This window comes from Cajanus cajan, chromosome 4 (assembly GCF_000230855.2).
Source record: "Cajanus cajan strain Asha chromosome 4, NIPB_CcT2T_4, whole genome shotgun sequence".
Classification (NCBI taxonomy): Eukaryota; Viridiplantae; Streptophyta; class Magnoliopsida; order Fabales; family Fabaceae; genus Cajanus; species Cajanus cajan.
Window position 1 is genome coordinate 54,808,106 of NC_138520.1, and position 10,387 is coordinate 54,818,492.

The 10,387-nt window shown below is 31.1% G+C and overlaps 1 protein-coding gene across 1 annotated transcript; it reads left to right on the forward strand.

Moving 5' to 3' along the window:
- Nucleotides 1-6,672: 6,672 nt before the first annotated feature.
- On the forward strand, nucleotides 6,673-9,482 carry LOC109793096 (uncharacterized). The gene is made up of 3 exons (XM_083073297.1): nucleotides 6,673-8,583; nucleotides 8,682-8,825; nucleotides 9,010-9,482. Exons 1-3 carry the CDS (start codon nucleotides 7,735-7,737, stop codon nucleotides 9,238-9,240), a joined length of 1,224 nt encoding a protein of 407 aa, XP_082929423.1. The 5' UTR covers nucleotides 6,673-7,734; the 3' UTR covers nucleotides 9,241-9,482.
- Nucleotides 9,483-10,387: the final 905 nt, after the last annotated feature.

Genomic DNA, 10,387 nt, shown 5'->3' on the forward strand with positions numbered 1-10,387 from the left:
AAGTCTCATGTTACATAGCTACAATTATTCAATTTCATAATTTCAAACGAAAGTAAATAACTAAAAATACATAAATCTTATTGGCCCAATCAAAGATAGAAAATTATTCAAATTACATCCAACATAATTCTATAACATGCTTAACACATGTTGGTAACTTCATCAACCTCACTTTTGTAAGAAAATAAGATGAGAGTGTGTAGTTTTAGGGTTATGTGGTACAAGGATAATTAGGATATTTAAGAAATATTATTAAACGGGTATCCGCGGGTATGAATATCATCATACCCGCCCCCGCCCCCGCCCCGTTTATAAACAGGTAAAAAATTATCTGTCCCCATTATCCGAGGGTACCCAATTAGCCTATCCATTTATTATCCGTAGCGGGTTTTACCCACAGATACCCGCGGGTGCGGATATTTTTGCCATCCCTAGACGTGGAAGAGAATTTGTATTTGTTCCACGAAGTATTTCGCTATTTTCATCTTTAAAATGAAAATAAGGGCTCACATATTGGATTGAGAAAACATATCATGTAAAAAAAAAAATATTTTATATTTTTTATGAAATTAAAATGTTTGGAAATTAAAATTTGAGGCACCACACAATATTTTGAGATAACTTACTACACATTTTAAATGAGAATTTTTCACAATGTATGGGGTTACACATTCCCTTGCCTTTGGATTAAATATTTAATAGAAACATGAGAGAAAATAACAAGTTTTTATCATGAAAAAGAAATTGTCATAAATAAAGAATACTTTTTTTTTAAATGAATTCTTAGTTGGCACTAACTTACAATAACTATAAATATCCCTAGATATGTACTTAATGCTTTGCATAATTTTTAACAAATTTTGTTGAAACCACTTACTTACCTATAAATTCCAAAACCATGCTACAACCACAATCATTTCACATATGTTGAATTCACATTTAGTTATGTTAGTTATATCTTTACAAAGCCTTCCATTATAAAAGCGTCAAACATGACCTCCATATGTGCACCATCTTTTCTAAATAATTGCTTAGACTTTCATCAAATACCAAATCTCCACGATGGTCAACAATGTGTCTTCTTTTCATGTGGTATGCCATAGTTATACTTTATTTGTTATTCAAATATACTTAATGTAAGTATTTGTTTTAATCATTTGCTTGAATTATCTATATAGGCTTACCTAAAAGAATAGTGTCATGAACATAATTTGTAGCTCACAATGTAACACGTTCATCTACAGGATAACACAAACTTTATATCTAAAACAATGATACTTTCATTATCAATATTGTTGGTTCTACCAAGCACATCTTGTTCTCTATATCAAAAGCCTATAAATCATATCAATATAGCTACTTTTATATCTAAAAGTTTTGAAATGGGACCAGGATCAATTGCAGCAAGAACATTTATGAATATAGAATTTCTAAAAGGTCATACTAGAATTAAGAGTTTCGATGCTGAATTAGTTGATCAAGAAGGAAACTCTATACCTTCTTATGAAACTTACCTTCACCATTGGTTTGCAATAAAGTATATTGAAAATGTTACTCTGTCATGCAATATTAAACTTGTTCATAGCAAGGATTTAATTTTCCAAAGAAATGAAGGCCCATGCAATGGATTTATTCTTCCACATTATTGGGGATTTGGAGTTGAATCACGAGGAACAACTTCAAATATTCTTGATCCTTTTGCAATAGAATTCGATAACCTTTCAAAAGTTCCAAACAGGTATGAAGAGAAATGATTACTCAACATCATGGCCATTGATATACGTGGTGCACAAGATAAGAAAGGTTGCACTTAATGTGAAGTCCCACATCGGTTAGGAAGGAGAACGAAGCATGCCATATATATGGGTGTGGATACCTTCCTTGTGTGGACGCGTTTTGGGGTGGCATGCGTGCCATTGCTAGAAGCAAAACCGTGAGGGCTGCGGCCAAAGCGGACAATATCCACATGCGGGTTGCTGGGATGTTACATTTGGTATCAGAGCCGGGACCCGGGCCGGTGTGCCAGCGAGGGCGCTGGACTCCCTTGAGGGGGGTGGATTGTGAAGTCCCACATCGGTTAGGAAGGAGAACGAAGCATGCCATATATATGGGTGTGGATACCTTCCTTGTGTGGACGCGTTTTGGGGTGGCATGCGTGCCATTGCCAGAAGCAAAACTGTGAGGGCTGCGTCCAAAGCGGACAATATCCACATGCGGGTTGCTGGGATGTTACACTTAATGTCGATGTGACCTTCTAACTCTTCCAAAGGATTTTTATAATGTCACAAGGGATATTCATAACCAACCATTGACTACAAATTATAAAGGAGGACTCTTTTGGTTTCAAGACAACGTACAATGCAAGCTAAGTGAGGGTTTCCAAGGTTCAAGGAGAAATATTTCCTTAAGATACAAAATAAGTTGGGTGGATTGGAGTGAATATCAAGTACCAGTTAAGGTTTATATACTTCATTCAATTGATAAAGTGAGTTCAAATGGTTCCAAAACAATTCACGATGGTTAGGTAGACAAGTTATTTAGTATAATGCTTTATGCAAATGAAAATTAGATTTTTCAATCTCCATTAGAGTGAGTGAATGAAAAAGATTCAATTCCTTGCAGGCAGAGTACACCATTCTAACAAATTTTGGGAGTGATTTTCCTAATGTCCAAAAGGCAAACATCCCAATGGAAAAGAGATGTTATCTCATCTATGGAACTACTACTCTATACGGACATGAGATGATTAGTGTGTGGCATCATTTTGTATAATCTTTATTGTTGGTTATAAATTAATTATTTGAAAACCCTTTGTGCTTAATTTGATTTTATGTATCACATTTTTTGTTTTCCATGTCATTGTCAAAAGTCAAATATCCTAAAATATCCTGAACCCTAAAATTTTTGTTCTCTTATGATTTAGGATGGAAGGACTCTATGTACTTCAACACCAAAATACGGAACAAGCAAAAAGGCAAGAAATGAGGAAGGTTATCTCGTTGGAATGTCTGTTTGTTATCCACAACCAGGTTCTATCAAGATTAATGATGGTGAAACTTTGACTCTAGAATCAAGATAAGAAAATGAGTTTTGTACAGGAGCTATGGGAAATTTTTACATCTATTTGGCAGAGAAACTACCACAAAGATACTAAAATTGTAATTTAAAATTATTCATTTGTCTTCCCTTAGTATTTAAGTTATTTTGGAGATAGTTTATGTCACAAAAATAAACCTCAAAAAAATCTTCGTCCTTGTCTCGCTTGATGTGGATATATTTTTTCTTGCATGCATGTGCTACCAATTGGTTCATAAGAAAGTAAGGAACGAAATAAAAAGAGATGACACTTTCTATTTTTTTATTCGATATTCAAATCTTTGATTCTTTAAAGGTGTATGATTCCTTTTGTTTCGAATTTGTCTCCTTTATTTTAATGAATAGATTGCTTGATAATAAAATAGAAACTACTTATTTAGGTTCCCATAAATCACATAGATTTTTATTAGTTGTCCTCCTATGCCCAATATTTACAATTTTCCTATAGTTCCCCTTATACTTGCTCAACCTTATAGATCATTAGGAACTTAACAATGATGATAATGTTTTAAAAATAGAAGTTATGTATAGTTATAACATGGTTCAACAAACAATAACTTGAAGCAGGGGAATTTCAGTAATGAATATAATAATCTCAGTTTTTCCTACAAATAAACATTTTCATATCATATAGGAAAACAGATCATCAGCAACATAATATCCTTAATATACACTCTTTCTTATTTGTTTAAATTTATTAAAAATCACAAAATTAAGTGAGTGGAAGGAAGAGATTAAATACGGCGGGGGATAGACCAACTCTAGTATTTTCCCATAAATTTCAATAAATTTGTTGCATTCCTCGTATGAGAAATTAACATCCTCTAAAATAATTGATAAGACTTTTCTTCTTTTCTTTTTTAGGAACTTCACTATATGACCAAGCATATGTTTGGTTCAAATATAGTAATTTAAATGTTCTAACCTAACTCTTTCCTCACCATGTGGACAAAAAATCTATGACAAAATCCTTTTTTTCAAATTAAAAAATCTTGAACTATAAGAAAAATCATGATACAAGTATAGCCAATCTAAGTGTCTCCCTTAAGAGAAAGTAATTAAGTTCTTAATTACTTATGGGTGCATAACGTAAGTCATCATTCTTCTAAGGACCAAAGTTAATTAGTTCCATATTCATGTTTAAATGGTTTAGACAAAAAATGTGATCATTTAGAAAGATTAAAATATAATCAACAAGGAAAATCTAAGATCAATAACATTAACATAAGAAATTTAATTACCTTATAATTTGTTAACCAACTAACCTCAATAACTCAAAAAAGTGTTGATGAAATAAGTTAAAAATAATATATTTTGCACTACAAAAACCTTAATTGAAAGGGTATTTTAATTGAAAGCAAAGGGGAATGGGAATTATCCCATTAATTTGAATTATGAGAATCAGAGTTAAAGAGGTTAACTCAAATTAATATTTCTAAACATTTAATCATAATTAAAAAGAGAAAGGTTTAGTTATATTGCACAAATAATATTATCTTGGATTGGTCCAACATAACCTATGTCCAATCCTCAAGCCTTGCTTGAGATTTCTCTGATAATTGATTGAAGTTCAAAATGCAACAAACTTTTTACTCATAGAGGCCATTCCTTGATAACTCAATCCCGAACCATTTTCACATTTTCACTCTTAATCACCTTTTAAGGAAACCTTCCTAGTTAAGTGTAAAGTCAAAAGATAATTTTAGATTCCTCATGTTTTATAAGTTTTAATGATAACAAATACTACATGTTTTAGTAAGAAAACACACTATAAAAGTCATTGTTTTAGACTGAGTAAGACGAAGTAACGTTTGTAAGACAAAACTAATTAGATGAAGCATAGAAACTATCTCTAAAGATCATTATTTATTGTGACTGACGAGTTTAAATGTTTAAATGAATGCTTTATAACTCAACAGATCAAAAGTTGTTGTCTTGGAACTTGCATTTTGTTAAAATGTATAAAAGCATGAAGAGTAGCAGAACAAAGGACAAAGATCCTAAATTTCACATAAAAGATGTTGAAAAAGGATTGCATTCTCGCCTGTACGTTGACTTTGCTTCCTATTGTTCTCATTTTGCTACTATGCTCTAATAAGTAGCTTGATCTATCAAAGATAAGGAGTACATTTAGGTGAAATACATTAATCGAAGCATTTAATTCACCAATGAATACTTCATGTCTCTAAAGATTAGACAAAGGAGTAAGACGAAGTAGTTATGTGAATTAGACTCAAGAAGCTACAATAGTCATCTCTTTCAAAACTGTTATATGAAAAGCTCTAAAACTCAGAGAATAAAGAATAGACAATAGACAATAGAGAATAGAAGTGTAAATATAGAAAAAATTTGAGAAGATCTTCTTCAAGAGCCTTATTGTACTAAAACGATTTGTTGTAATCACGTCTAAAAGAGATGATAACTACAACCTTGTAATACCTTTGGAAACTTTGTTATAAGGTAAAGCTTGGAGAGGCTTGACTAAAAAAGAATACTTGGTTTTGAGCCTAGAGAGGCTTGTTTGTAAAAGAATACTTGGGTTTAAACTTGGAGAGGGTTGTCTGTAAAAGAATACTTAGGTTTGAGCCTGGAGAGACTTATTTGTAAAAGAATACTTGGGTAGTGGCTTAAAGATGTCAATCAAAAAATACTTGTTTGAGCAAGAAATGGCTTAGTAAAAGAATACTTGTAACTTTGCTGAAATTAGTGAAACTCAATTTGGTTGGATTAAGAACTGGACGTAGCCTTGGTGGTTGAGGTGAACAAATATAAAAATACTGTGTTTATCAATTACTCTTATTGACCCTTTGTCTGTTGCAGATACTACTTCACTTACTTGAAAACATGAAATTTTTTATATACATTATTCAACCCCCTTCTAGTGTCTATCTTTTCTCTGCATTAGACAAAACAAAAACCCTTCTTGCAATCGTAAGTGGATACTATTACATAGAACTCACCAAAGGAAATCATAATTATCTAGTTTTTAAAATCTAGTATCCAGATTAAATATTTATATATATGTGTGTGTGTATGTATAGCTATATTTAATGTATTTTAATTTAATTAATATGAATTGTTAAAGTAAAATTGTTTTACATGGACATCTAACTAAATTTCTTAAGTTTACTAAATCATATCATGTTATTTTGATTGAATTGAAAACATCAAAACTAAAAGGTAAGAGATTGCATTTTAAAATAAGGAAGTTCAAGTTGGGATAGGGTTTTACAATATGGGAGTGCAGTGAATTTATGTGACCACAAAAAGTGGAAGGTTTGAGCATCAATTTAGGGAATCGAGTACAAGGAGTGACCAGAGAAAAAAATAGGAGTAGAAGTTTTTAGATTAGAAGACAAGGTGACAAAAAATGAGTAGTGGGGTGTAGGAATGTGGTTGGAGACAATGCGATTTAGGGTTTGAGATGATTGAGTTGGAAAGAGAAGGGGGAGAAAAGAAAATAAGTGTCGTGAATTTGATATGGGGGAATGAGATGGAGAAGGGTGGCAAATAAAAAAGTGGATGAAAGTTTTGACATAAATAGAGAGGATAAAGGGAGTAGGCAAAAGCAATATATGTGGGTTTAGGTTTGAGATTGGAAAATCGTGAAGAAGGTGACAAAAAAATAGAGTTTAGATTTTGAGATGTATAACTAGGGAAAAAAGAGTATAACAGGATAAAATATGAGGGATAGATTAACTTTTTAATACCTCAAATATTTTTTAATGATTACTTTGACATGACTAAAGAGTTAAATTTTAATATCTAAAAAATTGTCCAATCTTAAGTGTGTTTTTTTTCATGAAAAGAAGGAGAAAATTAATCACCCACCTTGATAAAAGACATAGAAGAGAATTCAAATTCATTCCACAAAGTATTTTAGTTTTTTGTTATTAAAAATGAAAATGAGGGCTCACATATTGGTTTGAGAATACATATATGTAAAGAAACCATTTTATATTTTTATGAAATTAAAATGTGAGGTAGCATACAATATTTTGAGATAACATACTACACGTTTTAAATGAAAATCTTTAACAATGTATAGGGGTACACATTCCATTGCCTTTGCATTAAATATTTAATAGAAGTATGAGAGAAAATAACAAGTTTTTACCATGGAAAGGAAATTGTCATAAATAAAGAATACTTTTTTTTTACATGAACTCTTAGTTGGCACCAACTTACAATACCTATAAATATCCCAAGATATGTATTTAATGCCTTGCATAAATTTTAACAAATTTTGTTGAAACCACTTACTTACCTGTAAATTCCAAAACCATGCTACAAAACAATCATTTCACGTGTGTTGAATTCATATTTAGTTTTGTTAGTTATATCTTTACAAAGACTTCCATTATAAAAGCATCAAACATGACCTTCATATGTGCACCAACTCTTCTAAACAATTACTTAGACTTTCATCAAATATCGAACCTCCAAGATGGTCAATAATGTGTCTTGTTTTCATGTGGTATGCCATAGTTATACTTTATTTGTTATTCAAATATACTTAATGTAAGCATTTATTTTAATCATTTGTTTAAATTATCTATATAGGCTTACCTAAAAGAATAATGTCATGAACATAATTTGTAGCTAAAAATCTAACACCTTGTTCATCTACAGGATAACATGAACTTTATATCTAAAACAATGATACTTTCATTATCAATATTGTTGATTCTACCAAGAACATCGTATTCGCTATATCAAAAGCCTATAAATCATATCAATACAATTACTTTTATATCTAAAAGTTTTGAAATGGGACCAGGATCAATTGCAGCAAGAACATTTATGAATATAGAATTTCCGAAAGGTCATATTGGAATTAAGAGTTTTGATGCTGAATTAGTTGATCAAGAAGGAAACTCTATACCTTCTTATGAAACTTACCTTCACCATTGGTTTGCAATAAAGTATATTGAAAATTTTACTATGTCATGCAATCCTAAACTTGTTCATAGTGAGGATTTAATTTTCCAAAGAAATGAAGGCCCATGTAATGGATTTATTCTTCCACATTATTGGGGATTTGGAGTTGAATCACGAGGAACAACCTCAAACATTCCTGATCCTTTTGCAATAGAATTGGGTAACCCTTTAAAAGTTCCAAACGGATATGAAGAGAAATGGTTACTCAACATCATGGCCATTGATATACGTGGTGCACAAGATAAGAAAGGTTGCACTCAATGTAGATGTGACCTTCTAAGTCTTCCAAAGAATTTTTATAATGTCACAAGGGATATTCATAACCAACCATTGACTACAAATTATAAAGGAGGACTTTTTTGTTGTCAAGATAATGTGCAATGCAAGCTAAGTGAGGGTTTCCAAGGTTCAAGGAGAAATATTTCCTTAAGATACAAAATAAGTTGGGTGGATTGGAGTGAATATCAAGTACCAGTTAAGGTTTATATACTTGATTCAACTGATAAAGTGAGTTCAAATGGTTCCAAAGCAATTCATGATTGTCAGGTAGACAAGTTATTTAGTATAATGCTTTATGAGAATGAAAATTAGATTTTTTAATCCCTATTAGAGTGAGTGAATGAAAAAGATTCAAATCCTTGCAGGTAGAGTACACCATTCCAAAAATTTTTGGGAGTGATTTTCCTAATGTACAAAAGGCAAACATCCCAATGGAAAAAGGAGGTTATCTCATCTATGCAACCGCTCATATGCATTCTGGTGTGGTGAATGCAACTTTATACGGACAGGTGATGATTAGTGTGTGTCATCATTCTGTATAATCTTTCTTATTGGTTATAGATTAATTATTTGAAAACCCTTTTTGCTTAATTTGATTTTATGTATCACATTTTTTGTTTTCCATGCCATTGTCTGAAGTCAAATATCCTAAAATATCTTGAACTCTAAAATTTTTATTCTCTTATGATTTAGGATGGAAGGACTCTGTGTACTTCAACACCAAAATATGGAACGGGAAAAGAGGCAGGAAATGAGAAAGGTTATCTCGTTGGAATGTCTGTTTGTTATCCACAACCAGGTTCTATCAAGATTAATGATGGTGAAACTTTGACTCTAGAATCAAGATATGAAAATGAGTTTCGTACAGGAGCTATGGGACATTTTTACATTTATTTGGCAGAGAAACTACCACAAATATACTAAAATTGTAATTTAAAATTATTCATTTGTCTTCCCTTAGAATTTAAGTTTTTTTTAGATGGTTTATGTCACAAAAAATAAACCTAAAAAAAATCTTCGTCCTTGTCTCGCTTGATGTGGATATATTTTTCTTGCATGCATGTGCTACCAGGTGGTTCAAAAGAAAGTAAGGAACATAACAAAAAGAAATGACACTTTCTATTTTTTTTCGATATTCAAAGCTTTGATTCTTTAAAGGTGCATGATTCCTTTTGTTTTGAATTTGTCTCCTTTATTTTAATGAATAGATTGTCTGATAATAAAATAGAAACTACTTATTTAGGTTTCCATAAATCATATAGATTTTTATTAGTTGTCCTCCTTTGCCTAATATTTACAATTTTTCCTATAGTCCCCGTTATACTTGCTCAACTTTATAGATCTTTAGGAACTTGACAACGATGATAACATTTTTAAAAATAGAAGTTATGTATAGTTATAATATGGTTCAATAAACAATAACTTGAATGAGGGGAACATCAGTAACAAATATAATAATCTCAATTGTTCCTACAAATATACATTTTGATATAATATGGGAAAATAGATCACTGGCAACATAATATCCTTAATATACACTCTTTCTTGTTTGTTTATATTTATTAAAAATCACAAAAATTGAGTGAGTGAGAGGAAGTGATTAAATAAGGTGTGAGATAGACCAACACTTGTGTTTTCCCATAAATTTCAACCTATTTGAAAGAATGTATTCAAAAGAGTGTGTTCTTAGCATTCCTCGTATGAGAAATTAACATCCTCTAAATCCATTGATAAGACTTTCCTTTTTTTATGAACTTCACTATATGACCAAGCATATGTTTGGTTCAAATATAGTAATTTAAATGTTCTAACTTAACTCTTTCCTCACCATATGGATAAAAACTCTATGGCAAAATCCTTTTTTTTAAAATTAAAAAATCCTAAACTGTAAGAAAAATCATGATACAAGTATAGCCAATCTAAGTGTACTCTTTTAGGAAAAGTAATTAAGTGCTTAATCATGTATGGACGCATAATGTAAGTCATCATTCTTCTTAGGACCCAAGATAATTAGTTCCATATTCATATTTAATTGTTTTAGACAAAAGGTGTGAGAAGGACATAATATCTA